Source organism: Nestor notabilis, unplaced genomic scaffold (genome assembly GCF_000696875.1).
Source record: "Nestor notabilis isolate BGI_N333 unplaced genomic scaffold, ASM69687v1 scaffold14681, whole genome shotgun sequence".
NCBI classification, from domain to species: domain Eukaryota; kingdom Metazoa; phylum Chordata; class Aves; order Psittaciformes; family Psittacidae; genus Nestor; species Nestor notabilis.
In genome coordinates, this window is record NW_009916532.1 from 119,981 (window position 1) to 139,224 (window position 19,244).

A 19,244-nucleotide genomic window follows, 5' to 3' on the forward strand; every position below is an offset into this window, starting at 1 on the left:
AACACACAATGTGGCTTCAGGAAATGTAATTGCCATTCTTCTGGTTTTTGTTTGTCCATTTTGTTTTGGTTTTTTTTTTGTTGTTGTTTTGGTTTTGTTTGGTTGCAGCTTTTTTTATTTTGTCACCTTAGGGAAGCTAATTAGACCACTAACATCATACCTCAAAACCCAGGCCTTTCAGACAGCAATTTGTCCTCTATTTACTGTTCTAAATACAAATTACACTTTATGTAGATTGAAGCATGTAGCTACGTCTGAGTTACACCAACTGGAACCAAACCTAATTCCAATATTTTGCCACTTGCTCTGCTAAATAAGACAAACATTAACGTTCCAATTTCACAATTTCATAACTATGCCAGGTCGTTCTAAATACTGTCATTCTTAAGTCCTTCTCAAGTCAATTCACATCTCACTGTACCTGCCTTAGGCCCCACAACATAGTTTGAAATGTTACGCTCTTATGAGCAATGTTCACAGGACTTACACTTACAAAACATTGCAGTCATGGGAGACAACTGGCTAGACGACTTAGCTAAAGAAAGTAAACCCTAAGGAATCTGGGGGATCTATAGTCCAGGATGATTAGACACTGCAGAAACCCATATGCTACCCCAAAATTATTTTATTTTCCAGGTTTAACACAGTTACTGTAACAGTAATATGGCTATAGTTTAAAATGTGCATTTTCTACTGTTTAGCTCATTCATTAATATATTTTGCATTTTACATTGTTCTTAGTTATCCAAGTTTTCTCTTCCAACTGAGCAAAAGTCAGCAAAGATACTTCCCTTCCCATCCCTACAGAAACACTTGCTTAAACTTACCACTGAACTTAAGCAAAGAGCCATTTGCTATCTGTTTATACCCCATTGATAGCAGCTGGAGATTTCTAGATCTCAACTGGCAAAAGCAGCAGCAGCGCTCCCAAAAAATTTGTTTTGGGCATTGCAACTCCTTGGAAAAGACACAGCAGTGAGGACCGCAGATTGAACTACGGGCCCCAGCAGCAGCATCCATGAAGGGAATTTTTCCAGGGGAGAGACATAATGAAATAGCTCCAGACACACTTGGCTCTCCAGAATCCAAGACTATAATACATGGAAGGTTCCATCTTGACACAAGGAAAAGTCTTTTCACAGTGAGGAGAGGTAAGCATTGAAGCAGGCTGCATAGATTTTGGAAGTTTTCCAGATCTGATTGGACAAAGCCCTCATAACATGGTCTGAACTCAGCATTGACCATCCTCTGAGCAGGAGGTCGGACTATGTGACCTCCCAAAGTCACAAAACACAACATGAATATATATGGAGTGTTTTTAGCAGGCTTTTTCCTGTCAGAAAAGGATGAAGAGAAGTAAATAGTAGGCAGGTTGTTATCTTGACCTCTAGAAGGCCAGCTACCATTCCTACGACATCCTGTCATTTGTCAAGAAAACTGATATAGATATCTAGGACCTGCAAACAATTCTAGAGAAAGTTGCTCAAACCAAACACATAAACAGTGCCTGGCTTTGCTTTCTCCCCCCTCAGCTTAGTGAACTCCACATTTTAAACCTTCAAGGCATACTGCCAAAGATGTAGACCTTCCTGCACAGTCCTGAATAGAATAGGCCATAGTATAATCGGTCCGGTGGTGCCAAACTTTGTTGCCAGCATTCCGCATGGATGAAACCTGTTATGATTCCAAACACTGTTATGGCAAATATGGCACGAACATGATTGAAGAACAATTATTCTTCAAAGAGTGAAGACATCTTTAACATTTTTACTAATGTCAAAATGTTGGTATGAAGTCCCTTAGGCACAAATCGCTGGAAGCTGAGGGAAAACATTCTGGAAAATATTCTCACAGCCTTTTCAGTTAAGTAAGAACGTCAAACCAGGCCCTGCAGGGCATTCTGCTACTATTATTCTCTACAGCCAAACAGCAGGCACATGTATAATTCAGTGACATCCATTACTCTGAGCAAAACCATTTCACACAGAATCACAGCTCCCAAAATATGCAATAGCAACAATGTGGAAAGGCCACCAATATCAGACATTTCTGTGGTCCTAAAATGGCTACAGTGAGGGCATCAGCTTGCCAAAGCTGCTTCCCAAGATCCATGCGATTCCAGACCAAGACATAAGCTTCAGCTTCAGTGAAACCAGGCTTGTGAACAGGGGTAAAGAGCCCCCTACAGGCGGGACAGATTTCAACAGGGTGTATATTGAGAAAGAGCATGTTTGGGACTTGGGAGCTTACATCTTCACTGTCCCACTTCAGGACTTGTGTTCTGAACATACTAAAAAAAAATTAAAAAAAGGAAGAAACAAAACCAAAACAAACAACAAGAACAACAACAAAAAAACCCAACCTGACGGTGTCTTTATAAGAAAATTTCTATATACATACTTTGCGAAGCCAATGAAGTCTTCGTGGTTGGTATTGATGTAAGAAACCTGAATATCAATCAGCAGTAGCACCTATTAGGGAGACAGAAGATAAAAAAAAGGATGGGTAAGGTGAAGGAGAGAGATTGAGGTAAAGTGAGGGAGAAAAATAACAGAACTTCTCGGGTTCTTGCATTGTTGAATATTACTTTCATTATCACTCAAGCCTAAAGCAACAATATTTTCTAAATCCCACTACTTCTGTTCGTGTGCTTGTTTAATAAGCTAGACTACAAAAGAGCTATTCCTTCTTATTTTTTTTCCTGACAGACTTCATTTTTCATTATCTTGGCACTTGTCCACTTCATAAAAATCAATCACACATGACAGAGATTTTAATAATACCCAACATAGATTCCTGCTCTATGTTTTGCAAGTTAAGCAAAATTCTAATTCTAATTATTCAAAATTTCCAGAAGGTATCAGGTGCCTCACCCAGAAGCAAAAGATAGTGGGGATTTGGGTTTAGCTCTTACCTCAGAAAATATCACTAGTATTCTATTAACAATAACTGCTAACAGCATAATAATGATGTGCATATTTCTCAATAACCTATTTGATCAACTCTGCATTTACAGAAAGCTGATGCTTTCTGGTTTGTTCTGGGAAATTGCCAGGTATGCGCACACAATGACAAATGGAACAATAAATAAATAAATAAATAAACGACTCAACAATTTTAAGTAACTTGCATATTCTTCCAAATTTAAAATAACTGAGTGTGCTAACTAGAATTCCCTGCAAGTACAAGCCCAGTGGATACAAGTCTTTAAAGTTACTTTTAAGTCTACATTCACAGCACAGATTAAACGAAAAGAAGCAGGACATGCTGCATAGCTCCCTACGTCACACAGGGACAAGACTAGAAAGCCAGGAGTCCAGAACAACTTAGGAGCTCTGCCTAGCCCTTCTTCCCCAAATTTTTCTGTTGTCACACTCTACGCTCCCCAGACAACAACTCTTGTTTCCACTCCCAGTGGATTTTCTTACATGTAGTCTAACCTTTGAAGTTTCCTGGATTTAGAGTGCCTAGCTGGGTGATGAATGTTGGAGGGAGGAGGGGGTGCTAAGCTTTTTTTAAACTTGAAGGAAAGCCTGTCACTCCCACTAGAGTTCCAGTTCCAATTGCTTGTGGGCCTCACTGTAATTACAACATGGGATGGGTATGTTAAAAAAATCTGGAAGCAAAGTAGATATTGGAAATCAGGATTTCCTGTAACAATTCTAGTCTCATGTGTCAAAGCTCAATAGTAGAGGAGCAATCCCTCTCCCACTCTAAAATGTGAAGCCTGCTGAAAACAAAAGCAAACAAATAAAAAACACCAATAAAAATCTTCCACTGTCTTACTGTACTTCGTATGCAAGAACTTTCCTCCTTGTCATGGTTTAAGCCAAAACCAGGACACCTCCTTCACACACTTCCCCAAACCGTTAGATCTAGCCTCACCTGATCCTTGGTCTTCTCTTCTCTTTCACGAATGTAGCCAGCAACAATTCTTTCTGTTTCCTCACACAATCTTGGGTATGTTGCCAACTGAAAAACAAAACTAAGGTTCCAACTGGACACAAGGAAAATTCATTCCAACAGTGAGGAGAGGCAAGCATTGGAATAAGCTACACAGAGAGGCTGGAGAATCTCTGATTTTGGAAGTTTTCAGGATCTGATTGGACCACTGGAAATTTACACCTGCATGGTGGCTTCAGCAGAATACAAACAGGGAAGCCTCCAGCTTTCCTCTTTGGAAGAAAGCAATTATTATGAGTGTTTGGGCTAAAAGTTAACTACATTACAAAATAAGTCTTACTTGCTATTAACAGTCATTTTCAAGAGAAACCAGAGACACCTAAATCCTTGTATCATTTCTATGCTTTTGCTCCACAGAACATCGAGGAAAACACATTTTGGACATGTGCATCACAATTCATCAGCCTTGGCATGAGGTTTCTCCATGCCTCTTTTCTACTGTGCCTGAATTAGGTAGAGTAGGACTTTAAATAATTTCCAGGTTTCTTGTTCTTCTAAGGCTCCACCTAGTGGCACTATCTTTACATCTCAACAACGATACTTGAAAATGTAGACAGCAGAACGCAACAGTAAATTTGGCCAACAGCACTGGGAAAAGAATCTGCACAATCAATTCAAGTGACATATCTTCCAAACTTTGATAGAAGTGAAAAAACCTGGAAAGGCTGCTCAAAATATTGCAGAGAATCTGTTTATGATCTTAGTCAAAAAGATTGTCACCTTTTCCTGTTTAAAGAAATAGCTCATTTACCTTATCATTGGTACAAAAGAAAAAAAAAAATTGCATTATTCGGAAAAATGCAAAGGATGCGACAAGGCTATTTTTCAACAGCTTCAGCATACTTGTGTTCACATCCTAAAACTGGTCCTATATTTGCTACTGTTAAGGTACCCTGCACTCTGAGACGACGGGAAAGACAGATGAACAGAAGATGAGACAATAAAAGTAGCCAGGTTAGCTAAGAAGTCTACAAGAAACAATGGGGTCTTCTACAATATCACAGAGTAATGTGAGAAAAGAGAATCGAAAATCAGCAACTGTTAGTTGTCAATGCTCCAGACAAGTGAGTCTCAGTATTTGCAGATAACAGCTTTCCTACGAAGGTGAAAAGTGTGAGAGAAAAAAAGCTTCATATTAATATGTGTGACATGCTTCCTTAGCCCCTTCTCTGGGTATGTGAAGTTTAAGATTTCATTCTACAAGTATAGACCAACCCAAGCACACACTTCAGGAAAATCCTTCTCAAAGACTCATGGTAATGCCATGGTTAGTTCTGATAAAGGTTATTTCTTAACTTATTACACTCACAGGATCTCAAGTTAAAAGTTTAATTCCTGCACACAACTTTCACATCAGGAAGTTCAATGCTCAGCAGTTCTTTCCACTAAAGTGTTCAACATTTCTGTGCAGCAAGCTCATTTGTCAACACTAATACAAGGATATAAAAATACAAGGGAGATGAAGTCTTCCTAGCTTTCCACGTCTAACTTCTTGACAGCTGAAGATCAGACATTTTGGGGTTGTACATGAAAAAAGCACAGAAAAATTTGTGGACCCATTACATTGCAAAGATACATACATTTTCAGTATAGAAGGAGCATTTTTCTCTCCTTGACAAATGTCTCTGAACACATTTGAGGTCTTTGCTCTAGAAAAGTTTTGCTGTTTCCTCCTCTTATTATCACTGGAAAAGAAAACTTGAAAGTACAATTTTTTTTTGCTGATGTACACATCCATGGAATTGCTGCCTACATTCTATTCTCATTAACAATGAAACCATGGTTTTAAAGAGGAAACTGGGGGCAACTCCTGACTCAATAAAAAAAAAAAAAAAAAAAAAAAAATTTTTACATCCAATCATAAGGTTATATACATTCAAAACACAGGAATCAGAAAATTAACATTTCCAGAATTACATTGTTTTGAAAGTTTTGCAGAAAGTGTAATTACTTAAGAGAGTCTTACTCTGTACATCAAGTGACTAGGTCAGAAACCTCTTAAAATACCTTAACATGCTTTGTTATCTACTATACCATTACATTATACTTGCATTACCAGATCTATTTGCAAATTACCTTTTTAGTGCACTTTTTGACAGTGTTGATTAGCTCTTGCATGACCAGATCCACACTTTTTAAGCAAGGTCCTTTCAGCTTGACTATCTGTTTTTTAACAATGGCTTCAAACGCCATATCTGGAGTGAACAAACCTGTTCTGTGAACATAAAATAATATGTAAGACAGTAATAAAAGCATTGTACAAGGCAGTTGTTTTTACTGAATTGCTCCTATCTTCATTTTCAGGGGCTTACAGGTGAGTAGTAACAACCCCTTCACAAACAGATTTCCACAGAACTCCTTCCTCTAAAAAAAGTGTCATTGTGAGTAAGAACACAAAAGCAGAAACATAACCTACTACTCAAAGGTGACTGTGAGAACTCTAGAGAGTACTGAAGGAATGCAATAAAGCCTCTTTAGCAGTGCATCAAACTTCAGAGAAGGGATGAAGGGCAGCTGCAGCACTTCATGCACAATCACTTGCATAGCAATCCTGTAAGACCCCTATAGCTGCACTTTTTACTCACAACAGGAAACGTGGTTCTGTTACTCAGAGTCCTATATGGAGGATTTCACAGTGGTCACTGCACGTTATATGAACCTATATAACAGATACCAATAAGGACCAGCTCTAAACAAATAGGCCTTCTCTTTCAAATGCTGCGTACAAGGGTCTGTCTTGGTAAACACATCATATAAAAAAAGTAGACTATAAACACATGCCCCACACTATCAGTTCACTACCATAAATTGCTCAACAAAACCTTTCCATCAATAAGGAAAACTCCAGAAAAGTTGTAATACTGCACCATGGCTACTAGAGTCAACCATCTGAGAATGCACTATACAGGTAATGCAAAGAACATTTTCCAAAACACTAAGAACAACAAAGCTCGTAAGCAATGCTTCCAAAAGATATTACATACTCACAAGATGGGGGTGAAGGGGAAGGAACAACCAAAAAAAAAAACCCAAGCTTTTTGGAATCTGTTCTATTGTCAAAAGAATAGGACAGAAAAATGCGTATGCATCTGATGAAGTGTCGCTCCAAAATAGACTGATCATTCTGAAGTGAGATAATTAGGTCACTCTGAACCAAAAAAACAAATACTTCATCTTCCCAAACCTAATAATATACTGAAGACATATCCACAAAACGAAACCTCAACCAACTCACTTGCAAATCAGTAATTTCAAGAAATGGTTCAAAATAAAGTGGAGTAAGATACTGCAAGGAGTCTGCCACAATACAGGCTGAGAAGCTTTTTCCATACCAAAACACAAGTTTTCCCTCTAAAATTTATGACTTTTCAGGAATACAGGCTTAACAGAACTGCAGACACTACCAGAAAAAAAAGCTATTTATTTCCTTTGTAAAATAATTTTCTAGCATTTCTCGGTAATTAAATCTCCTTGGACAAACCAACTGTTTGGCTCAAAATAGCTACCTGAAAAACAGAAGAGTAAACGAACGCAGGAATAAAAGTCAGCACATCACTTGCGTAGTCTAGCAGTTAGCAGCCAGCGCGCCCTCCGGTTAGAAAGACCACAAGCCTCTATAATGTGACTGGGCTTGAAAACATGGGAGCACTTGCCTGATACCATGTATGTTCTTGATGGCATAACTTATTTCTCTCCGCAGTTCCTTCTCATTGAATTCCATCTAGAGGAACAAAAGCATATGAGATCATATTGAAGAGGTTTTAAATAAGATAGAAATAAGACAGAGAATATTACCTCTCCCAATATAACTGGAAGACAGGTGAGTTCAACTGGCAAAATATTCATTTCTAATGGTCTAAACAAAGCATAAGTATTATAAAACATTTAAACACTAAGGCAGCAGTAAGAATTGTTGAAAATCATGCATCCTTCCATTCCAGATATATCAACAGTTGGAATGATTTTACAGAGTTAGTAGAATATGTCAGAAACAGGATTTGGGAGATGCAATTTTTTTTTTAAGCTTGGTTTCCTAAAGTGATGCAACTTCTGTGATTATGGTCTGTTTATCCTCCCCTTCCCATTCTACTGTTTTTCAACCAAACTTGGGAGGAGTGGTCTCGGTTATGAAGTTATAAAGCTTTTATTTATGTTTCTTGAAAGCCAGCTAGGTTGAAGAGAAGTTAGTGTTCTCACAAACAAAAGGGTCATTACTTAAGCCCAACTGCCATCTGCTCTGTTGAACTGCTAGCTGACCTACCACATTTAATCCTTGGAATCAGCCACAACTCTGTCTGGTTCTTACCCAACTTAAAGTTAGGAGATGTCAAGGCTGAACATAAAACATGTCGAGAGGAAGCTTAGGAAAAGTATAAAAAAAAATAAAAAATGTGGACTAGAGATAAAGTAGAGTTCATGGTGAGGGGAAACTAAGATTTGGGGGGAGAGAGAGGATCAAAGAATATGCAACACATTCATAGGAAACCAGGTTTCATTAGCTCACATCCCACTGGACTTCTGTATATTCTGTTACCCAAAGGTAACAAGAAGAGATGTACCAAGCGGAGAAATGTTATCTCAAAACACCAAATTTGGTTCTGTTTGACCTACCACTATGAAAGCTGGCTTTGGTTTAATGCACTGAATAAAGGAAATAGAAAACACAGGACACAACTATTTTACATAACTCTAATTTGAATAGGTACTAGCTACTTGAACACAACAACTTAAATTTACCAATTGTAGTTGTCTGCCTGCCTCTTCTAACCAAAAGGAAGATGCTATTTGTGATAAAACAATAAAAAAAGCAAGGAAAATAGTAAGAACTGGGACTAATAATGATATTCTAATTCCTGTATTTCAAATTTTTAGCATGTCTCAGTATCCAAAGCTAGAAACAAAGCCAAATGTCTCAATTATAACTTCATGTAACTCCTTCCACAATTAAGAGTGTATTCTTCCCATCAGACCTTAATCTTGGCTTTATTTCTATCAGTATGAACATAAGAATATATAAATAAAAAACAAAGCACACCAGCAAGATGGATAAATACCTTTACTAGCTCAAAAGGAAAACGTTCATGGAAAATACGATTGATTTTGGCACCTCCTGAAAGTTCTAATGTATCAACCTGATCTCCTGATCCTTCGATTCTTTTTTCAAAGTCCACTGAAAACTGTTGTACCATCCTAAATTTCAAAGGTGGGGAGAGGAGAGAAAGGAAAAAAAGGAAAAAAAAAAAAGTCATAGAAGAAATGTGACAACAATCATACAAGAGAGAAGTGCTAAGTATATTTTAGAACTTTTTCTTCTTTTAGATGCTTCCTCTTCAAAGAGGTAAATATGAATCACATGTTAACATAGAAGCAAAAAAAAAGGGGGGTGGGAGGGAGAGAGAAAATGGCAGACCTTTCAGGTGAAAAGGAACACAATATTGAGCATCAAGCACCCCTGGAAACAGGCCAAGGAAGGAAGCATGCATGAAGCTGCATAAGCCCTTCTTCCCTAGTGCTAAGAACAAAGTAAAAGATTCCACTTCCACTTGATTCAAAGTCAGATGGACACTCATCTCTGTTCTATCACTTAACAATAACGTTATCAAAGCCTCACCAGACAGACATATTTTGTGGATGAGACCCAAACTGGACAGTGACTTTAGCAGTGCAATTCCTCCAACAGAGAACAACCGTATTCAATCCATGACTCCTTGAGCCCAAAAGGGTCAACATCCGCCAAGTCATTTTTAAGACAAAGCACAGGTGGCACATCACATCACATATTTTGCTGCTAGTGGTCAGAGGTGTATGCACAGAGAGGCAACCAGTAACAAAGAGGTTTTCGCCCACCCCAGTACACTCTCACTTAAACATTACGAATGGTTGCACTAAAGCAAAACAAAGGCCGTATCATGACAGTCACCAACAATAAGTTCCTATGAGAACAGAGCAAGCACACAGTAATATTTCTCCAGAAAACTCTCTTGGCCTCAAATTGCTGTTCACGATTCCATACAGGAATCTGTCCTTGTACTTACTAACCTTAAATGTCTTCTCCATCCCAAAAATGTGCCTAGCTGCTTTTGGAAAGCACACAAAATTTTAGTATCTGTTCCTGCAGCAAAGAGCAGTGTGTAGCTTAGGTGCGCATTAATCATAGATAATACTCCTTCATGTAATTTTGATCTTGCCATCTTTGAGGTCTGTGTTGCTGATCTGTCTGCCTTTTCCTGCTCTGCTTTCTCTCTTTTCTAGGATTACTAAAATTAATTTAGGACAAACTCTGTTGAAATTGTAGGGTAAATTGTTTTGGAACATCAAGCACTGAATTCTTTGGAGTTTGCAGATAGAATCCTTAACCATATCCAGATCTTTAAATTTAAAGCCATTACAAAGGAAAAGAATTTTTTTTTTTAAAAGAGGCAAAACAAACTTATACGAACTAGAAAAACAGACAAAAGATCACTCACTGCAACAGGGCTTTCGTTTTTCTGGTTGGATCTTCTGGTCTGAAGTTTTTGTATACCTCTACTTCATGTTCTATAGAAAGCAGCTGATTCTGAAGTTTGCTTCTGAAGGCTGGCAGGGTATCCCGAATATGATTGGTAAGTTGCTAAAAAGCAAATAGAAGTCGTTTTTACTGTTAATAAAGATGAAAGCTGGAGCATAACCATCTCCTTCTGAGTGCCAAGCACATCATAGAATCATAGAATGGTTAGGGTTGGAAAGGACCTTATGATCCTCTAGTTCCAAGCCCCCTGCAGGGGCATCTCACACTAGACCATGTCACGCAAGGCTCTGTCCAACCTGGCCTTGCACACTGCCAGGGATGGAGCATTTATCACTTCTGTGGGCAGCCTGTTCCAGTGCTTCACCACCCTCACAGTAAAGAACTTCTTCCTTATATCTAACCTGAACTTTCCCATGTTTTAGTTTAAACGCATTACCCCTTGTTCTACCACTATAGTCCCTGATGAAGAGTCTCTCCCCAGCATCCTTGTAGGCCCCCTTCAGATACTGGAAGGCTGCTATGAGGTCTCCATGCAGCCTTCTCTTCTCCAGGCTGAACAGCCCCAACCTTCTCAGCCTGTCTTCACACGGGAGCTGCTCAAGCCCCCTGATCATCCTCATGGCCCTCCTCTGGACTTGCTCCAACAGCTCCATGTCCTTCTTATGTTGAGGACACTAGAACTGCTCACAATACCCCAAGTGGGGTCGCACAAGAGCAAAGTAGTCATCAGCCATGACCTGTGCTAGTTTACCAGTATAATTCCTTTTGATCTTTGAAGCAATGGAAACTGTTAAAGAACAATACAATACCCCTTTTGCACACACTTTATAAGGAGGCTTGAAAAATTCCTTTGTCCTCTCACTCACTGAGTCCTGTTACTACCTACTTGCTTAGTTACACACAAAAAAAGTTATACACATTACATATGTAATCTGAAAATCACCTCTCATCACTCAGCTCTGATGCTACCACTCAAATTTTGCTGGTTTTCCTAAGGGTGCTTCCCAATTCCCTATATACCTGTCCAGCATGACTTCTTTACTTCACAGCCACAAGACAAGGTGGGACAAGGAAGAGATTCTGAGCATCCACAGCCCATTAAGAACAGACATTGAGGGAAGTGTCGACATACAGAGTACCTACTTGGCACTCTCCCACCATTGGAAAAATCACTTCCACATGACTTCTGCTCTCTTATACAAAGTAAACTAAAGGAAATAGATTTTGCCCTCATATTATTGATTATAGAAATTTACATTTTTAAACACTCAATTTTTGGCTGTAAAGGTTCTACCACTGAAGACCCGCAGTTTTCATTTCTGAAAATATACCTAGAAGTATTGGAAAATACATTGAAGGAAAGTAGAAAACAGCTTACCAGATCTGTGCTTAACTTACCTCACTTACTTTTACATAAATATGTTGTAATGTGTTTGAACAGCACTATCAATGTCTTACCTGTGGCATAAATTTCTCATACATTGTACCTGTTCCTTGGTTAAACTAAAGCAGACTTCTTGCATTATGCTGCAAACACTCTTCCCAAATCAAATCAGACAAGCTATAAATATTGTCAAATACCAAAATATGTAAACTCAAAAAAAAGTTGTCCAACAGGTCAACAGGCTCAAAAATCAAAAGCTGGAGTTTCCCTGGAGCACCACCTTGTGGATGTAGAGAAATTGAAGTTTTGCCTGAAACCACAAACACTAATAGGTTCCTAATATCTTAGAGGCAAAATTTATATAGATCTTCCCATATATAATATTCTAAACACAGTAACAGCAATAGAAGACCAACATACTGAAATAGATAAATTTATAAAACAGCCCACCAAAAAAGAAAAAAAAAAGTGAATATTAAAGCAAAGCAAGCCAGGACAGATAAGATGATCCAAAGGTATATGCAGCTCATGCTTCAGTCTCAAAACTAAGACATGTGGATTAAACTTTCAAGATATAAAAAGAGGCAAAATGTCCTAAATAGACAAAATTGCAGGCTACAAGCAAGTTCTTGCATCCGGCTGAAGACTTTGGTTCTGAGGCACAAATAAATGGGAAGAGCATTCTTTTTGGATGAATCCAGAGCAGACCATAACTTTGCTGTCAAGTTACACCTGCAAAGTCACTGTAGCAAGAAATGAAGCAGGTCAGCCACTAGTTTCCCAACTTAACCAATACCTTTTCTGCTGTTTCCAGCTGCTGTCCAAAATAGACAAAGCCAGGCTGACCTGGTCTTTGTTTATTCCAGACCAAAGTCTATAATTTGACAGTGAACTGGAAAAAACGCTATCAAACACTTGTAGGAATGCTAAGAACACTGGTCAGCTGATAAGCCTAAAAAAAAAAAAAAAAAAAAAAGAAAAAAAAAAAAAAAAAAAAAAAAAACAAAAACACCAAAACGGAAAAACACAGCATCACCACTAATTTTAGAGAGGCAGGCATGACTTCTCTTGCCCTCTTCAAACTTGCTGAGATGCATCATCATTAGAGTCACATACTATTCAAGCTAACGGATGGCACTATGAAATAAGTAATACCCAAAGACAAGGGAATTACATACTCTTCCAAGGCTGCTGTAGGCAGTGTTCTTATTGGGACAGTAAACTATGGGATTTCTCCTCCAAGTAACTGGAAAATAGACCTCTATTTCTTGCTGAAGGAAGCTCTGTTCTGGCACAGTTTAGCATGAACTCATAGAAACAAACCAAAGGTTTGGGCAAAAATAAAGGTAGTGTGAAAAGTGTGTTCCGATTACTGTATTTGCCATTTATATCATTAGTACACAGCCACTGTTTCTATTAAGAACTTCAACAAAGTGTAGATTTTGAGGCTAAAGTACAGACATACAGAGAACCCTCAGAACACATGATTTCTAAAAATGTAAATGTCTTCCCCCCCCTTTCCAAATTTGAATTCTAATAATCCAGCTAAACTAGAAGAAATGTGATAGGAATAGGATGGTACACTTCCAGAAGGGAGACAAGTCTTAATTTTTGTGTTCATATTCAGTATTCAAGAGAACAGGGGAGTGCAGACCTGTCAGTAAAAGTCAGAAACTATCTCACAGTAAGTTTTTGTATGCTACATGTAATACACAGCATTGTTTATTACACTGTGAAAATTAAAAAGCTTAAAAGCAGGAAAGAATAAGTAAGGTTCACTGACCATCATTCATTTTAATATAGATTTTATCTTGGTCCTATCATTATAAAACTGCCTTTCACCACAAAGCTTCAGGTTTTACCTGGTTTAGAACTTTTTGGAGATAGGGTGTTCCCATCCGATCTGCCATGTGCCTATATGCAGGGTGGGAAAGAAAGAATTTCCTTTCTGCTAGAAGAGCTGCCTTAATGTCCTTCTTCCCATCAATGTCTTTCTGGCTTCTGTTTACAACACCAATATAACCTAAAACAACATAAACCCAATGGGTAAGTCAATGCAGCAATTGCCTGAGCTACTGAATTCACATTAAATCAAACTAGACTGTCTCAATTCAAACAAAGCTTTCCAATTTAGGCATTTCAGATATTGTTTACAAGTACTCAGTAACCTTAACAGTGTCTAAATTGTTCATCCTGTTTATGTATAACAGATATACTTTCTTTTAAATCACAGATTCAAATACAGAAATACCTGAAACTTTGATGTGGTTTCTTCAGGGTACTTCAAAATAATCAAACAAAAAAAAAAAAAAACAAAAAAAAAAAACCAACCCACAAAACAAAAATCAAACATACACTGAGGTCTACATAGATAAATTACATGATATTAGCAAAATAGAGGAAAAAATTTTTCTCTTTTGCTGAAACAACATGCTCCATGGGAAGAGATAGCGGTCTCATCAATAAATTATAGCTAGAATCAAAATTCTTGATATTGTTAACAGTATGAACAACTGTGGCAGTGGCTGCCAGAACAATCACATGGGAAATTTCTGAAAGGGTTCACAACTTGATTTACAGTGAGATAACTAAAGCTCTGGTGCTTGCTTCTGTCATATGCAAAGGGAAAAAAAAAAATATTCTTTTGTTACAAGAAACAACCTGGCACAGGAGAGAAAATTGGCTAAAAACCTGTGCTGACATTTCTTGCTTCCTCTGGAATATGCAGTGTATTTTCTACATCCATGTAGGAAAAAAAAAAAATCACTTTATTTGTAACAAGTCCAGCACAACCTCTGATTCATTTCCAGGCCTCCCAGACACCATCCTTATCCAAACCACTTTCTGGACTGCAAAGAAGATAAGCAACTGAACATTTGCACCTCTACGAAGAGGAAGTAGTTTGTTTTCCAGAATTTCTCTTGCATCTGTTCCATCATCCATCAGATCCAATTTTGTGATCACACCGATGGTCCTAAGGCCTGCCCAGGGTGAAGGCGGGGGGGGGAGGAGGGGAAGGAAAAAAAAAAAGAAAAAAGTTGGTGAAGAATCATTTATACTCAGGAAGAACAATTACAGCTTACAATTATCTAACATGTGACATTCCCAAAGCTTGTATTACACAATACCAGCTACAACTTCAAGTTATGGTATGTTTGGAAAAGAAGGGATCATCATTGACAGTGCTGAAATGTGTTTCTCAAATCTCTAACAAGGCTCAGCATTCCCATGATACGACTGTATAAAATTTGTAATGCAAGAAGCATTATCTAGAAAGCCCATCAGCACCATAGTCCATTTTGCTAGGTACCACAGAAATTTCTAGATAGGTATTGCTCCACTTGCTTGTCAGACATAGTGACAAAATTTTAAAAATACATTTACAGCATCATTACTGGAATGACACTGAGCTAACAAACAGTTACTGTGATGTTGAAGCCTATATGAGAATGTACATATACACATCTATATTATAAATTATATTTCACACAAGAGCTGGCAATAATCATTACTTTCAATTATGTTACTACATTTGAGAATGAAAAGTGGTTACGTTCAATCGTGCTTACCTTGAGGGTCCACTTCCTTAGCTAACTTCAGTGCATCTGAGTTGGCCAGATCAGTGTTAGCTGGAGTCACAGCCAGTATCAGACAGTTTTCACGAGAGATGAACTGCATTATCATGTCTCTGATCTGCTGCTCGATATCTGGAGGCTGATCCCCTACTGGCACTTTAGTGATTCCCGGCAAATCAATAAGGGTCAGGCTTAATACTATAAGGAAAACACAGGATCAAACTGATTAACACGCCAGACATGTCTAAAGAGGTCTACACATCTATGACTGCAGACAAATTTTAGTCACATAAATTACCTTTATAGGTACATAAGTATTGTCAATGGTTCAAACAAAATGCCTGACAATCTGAAAAGTACACTTTTTTTCTGCTGGTCTTTCATCTCTGGGTTAATTAGAACTATTTAATATTTTAAACACTACAAGTGGCATAGGGAATGATACTTCTACTGAATATCCTCAAAGGCTCTTAAACAAATGAGCATGGCTTTCTGAGCTTTTTGTGCTGGTAATCAGTCCCTCTCTGACCATGCTTTCAACAGTGTCTCAAATTAAGAAATCTTGGGGTATGTTGTTGTTCTGGGTTTGGTTTTATTTGGTGAGTTGATTTGTTTGTTGTTTTGGGTTTGGTTTTTTTTACTCTAACTTCTGAAGTAAAGTAAGAAACATGAAAAAGTTTATCCATCAATAAAACCCGTTTTGTTTTGACATGATTTCTCCAGTACAACCCACAGTTTCAACTAGAAGCATCCTAGCTTGTTCAGCCCGTAGTAGAGAAACAAGGTACCCTTCAGAAAAATGAGAAAAATGCAATTCCTAGAAAGGAAACACCAGAAATATATTTTGGGGTCTGGCTAATACAGACAACAGTTGCTGAACCAAAAGACTGATCCTAATAAAACAAAGTAAGAGCATTAGGTAGGAAATTTCCATTTTCTCCTGGAGCCAGTATGTTCAAACAACAAGCTTTGAGGCAGGGCATTCAATTCAGCTTTTTCTCCATATGTTTAGATCCAAGGCTGCATATCAAAGGGAAGTTCAGCATCTCTTTAATTACCTCCCCTCTTATTTTAATCTTTCTGTCCTTTGACTTGCCATGAAGACATCAGATGAGGTGGTTAGAAAAATAAAGCGCTTCAGTCAACCACACCACTTTTCTCCTGTATTCAAGACAGAGTCGATGCAAAACATTTTCTCTAGATTGCCTTCATTAAATTGGGCAGATGGCAACCAGAGGAACTAACTTTGATCTACACTGAGGGTCTACAACATAAAGCAGCTTCAAACACCATTATTGTCTAAATATATTTTTAATGACAGCAAACAATAAACATCCAATAGGGCAGGGAGACATAATGACTTCCTAGGTCACCGGTTGGGGTATCCATCTGGAGGGTGGCAAAAAGAAGTTTTGCCACTAAGTCTCCCATCTCCTATCAGTTGTCTTTACTAGTGAGTTACTATCTAACAGTACATGTATTGGGGGAGAGATTGGTTTCATCCTGACGCAGACTGAGAATATTTTTAAATAATGAGAATATTAAATGGAACAGAGTCTGCATTCTGCCCAGCTCTAGTGGCAACAGCTTTCTACCACAGAACAGTTTTGTAACACAGAAGTTGAGAATTCTTCCAGATGCATATCTACTTTCGGTTCAAGTCAGTTTCAGAATGTTTTTTATCCCAGAAGATTTCTGGCTGAGCAATGAGAACACATACAAAAGGAGACAGCTAGACGGAGCTACATAACCCTTCACATAACAGCAATATAAAAGTAGCATGATTTTACCTACCATGTGGAGAATATATTCTTAAGTTTATAGGAACTGAAGAAATGCCTTTGTTCACTCCTGTTACTCTATCTGTTTCTACTTCAATTTCCTGACGAACTTCATCAAAATCAGTAAATTTCCTCCCTTTGCAGTGTAGAAATTCAGCATACTCTGTGAAAAATATCAATAGCAACTCTGTATTTCACAGGCATATTACAGACTTAGACACCCATTTTCAAGCCCTTAGTATTCTTCAGATGCATATGTACAAAAGCACATTATCATGAGTATCAGGAAAGCATTATATATGAGCACATGCTATAGATGTGATTGCACAGATGAAAGCCAGCCTACAACAAGAAAGATTAAGCTAAAAAGTCAAGTTGAATGAATCCGATTTACTGCTTTTAGCTGCAGCATGTCATCTGGAAAAACCTAAAAGATTCAAATAGATACCATTTACACTAATAGAATAAGGAACAGATTGTGAATCAGATTTGAGTTTTCATCTGATTTCATTTGCCTGCAATACACCACTAAATTGACCAAAAGTCAAGCTCTGTATTATCAAAGACTATTAGCATTTGCTTTCAAAAACTAACAGCCCATATTACATGATTTTAACAAAGAAGTTCAGTATAGTTTTAGAAGTTCATAATGAGAATAAGATCACTTAAGAACACCATAATGGTTTTAAGGCAACCCATTTCCCAAAAACTTCTTGTCATCTAAATCCAAACCATGTTTAAGTTTGTAAAAGCTTTTATTGATATAGCTGTTATTTTGCTTAAGTGGGAGAACACAATTAATTCCTAAGTATTCAATATCATACAACTTGTCCTCTTACTTTCTGGGCATCAACCAGGAATCAAGGACAGATGCAGTCTAATTTGTTAGACTTGAACTTGACACTATGTCCCTCCCTGTTTTGACTCCTGAATCCAAATACGGATACCAATTTCACCAAAAGCACATCTCAGGACCTTCCAATATCTGAAGGGGGCCTACAGGGATACTGCGGAGGAACTCTTCATTAGGGACTCTAGTGGTAGGACAAGGGGTAATGGCTTTAAACTTAAACAGGGGAACTTTAGGTTAGATATAAGGAAGAAGTTCTTCACAGTGAGGGTGGCGAGGCACTGGAATAGGTTGCCCAAGGAAGCTGTGAATGCTCCAACCCTGGAGATGTTCAAGGCCAGGCTGGACAGAGCCTTGGGCAACATTGTTTAGGGTGTGGTGTCCCTGCTCATGGCAGGGGGGTTGGAACTAGATGATCTAAAGGTCCTTTCCAACCCTAACTATTCTATGATTCTATGATTTTAGAACTGGGGTTTCTTCCTTTAAAACAGAACACAAAAGTTTATCTCACAATAGTGAGGCTGTAATAAGAAGTAATGACATAAATGGTAACAACAGACACAAACTTATACCCTAATCCCACTCTAAGCAATAGGAATGGAGAAAGGCTGAACAAAGTTGTGTATGCGCCAGTTAATTTCATCCTCCAATCAAGACCTGATCTCAAAAGTTCCATTTGGATGTTTATTCCCCAGAAAACATTTCTTGATAAACAGCCCTCAAACACCAGAGCAGAGCTTGCTTGGTACTCAGAGAAGGAACAGAAGCTCAAAAGACCTGATCCAGCAATACAGATTAATCAAGAACCTTATGTATCAGCACTGAAGTTTGTTCCCCAGAAGTTGCTTTATTACTATTGACAGAAGTCTTAAAAAACAATAGTCAAAACCACACATGAAACCAATAGTTAAAGAAAACAGAGGAGAAAGGAGAAAAAAAAAAAAAAAGTGAGAGAGAGGAGGGGAAAACAAGTACCAACCTTTCTATGCTACAGTACCATAATCCCTCCAGATTCAAAGGCAAGCGACAGGAAAACCCACTCTTGTTAAGACAAAAATAATATATCTCATTTAAAAAATGCGAACACCTAACAAAAATCTCCATCTCATTTCTGGTAACTTAAGAATTCCAGCATCTCTTACATTCCTTTTTAGTTCTATCAGCAAAATTACAGTGAGTAGGA

The 19,244-nt window shown here is 38.0% G+C and overlaps 1 protein-coding gene across 1 annotated transcript in view; it reads right to left on the reverse strand.

Annotated features, from left to right (window-relative positions):
* The window catches only part of DNM3 (dynamin 3), a gene marked incomplete at both ends in the record, with an annotated part of 132,383 nt that extends 114,985 nt beyond the window's left edge, over positions 1–17,398 (reverse strand). Inside the window, 10 exons of the mRNA XM_010024630.1 lie at positions 2,401–2,471; positions 3,886–3,972; positions 6,040–6,178; positions 7,617–7,684; positions 9,018–9,153; positions 10,431–10,573; positions 13,718–13,878; positions 14,738–14,836; positions 15,425–15,628; positions 17,225–17,398. Of these exons, the coding sequence (XP_010022932.1) occupies positions 2,401–2,471; positions 3,886–3,972; positions 6,040–6,178; positions 7,617–7,684; positions 9,018–9,153; positions 10,431–10,573; positions 13,718–13,878; positions 14,738–14,836; positions 15,425–15,628; positions 17,225–17,398 (1,282 nt within the window). The remainder of the gene's footprint in view (positions 1–2,400; positions 2,472–3,885; positions 3,973–6,039; positions 6,179–7,616; positions 7,685–9,017; positions 9,154–10,430; positions 10,574–13,717; positions 13,879–14,737; positions 14,837–15,424; positions 15,629–17,224) is intronic.
* Between the last annotated feature and the right edge of the window lie 1,846 nt (positions 17,399–19,244).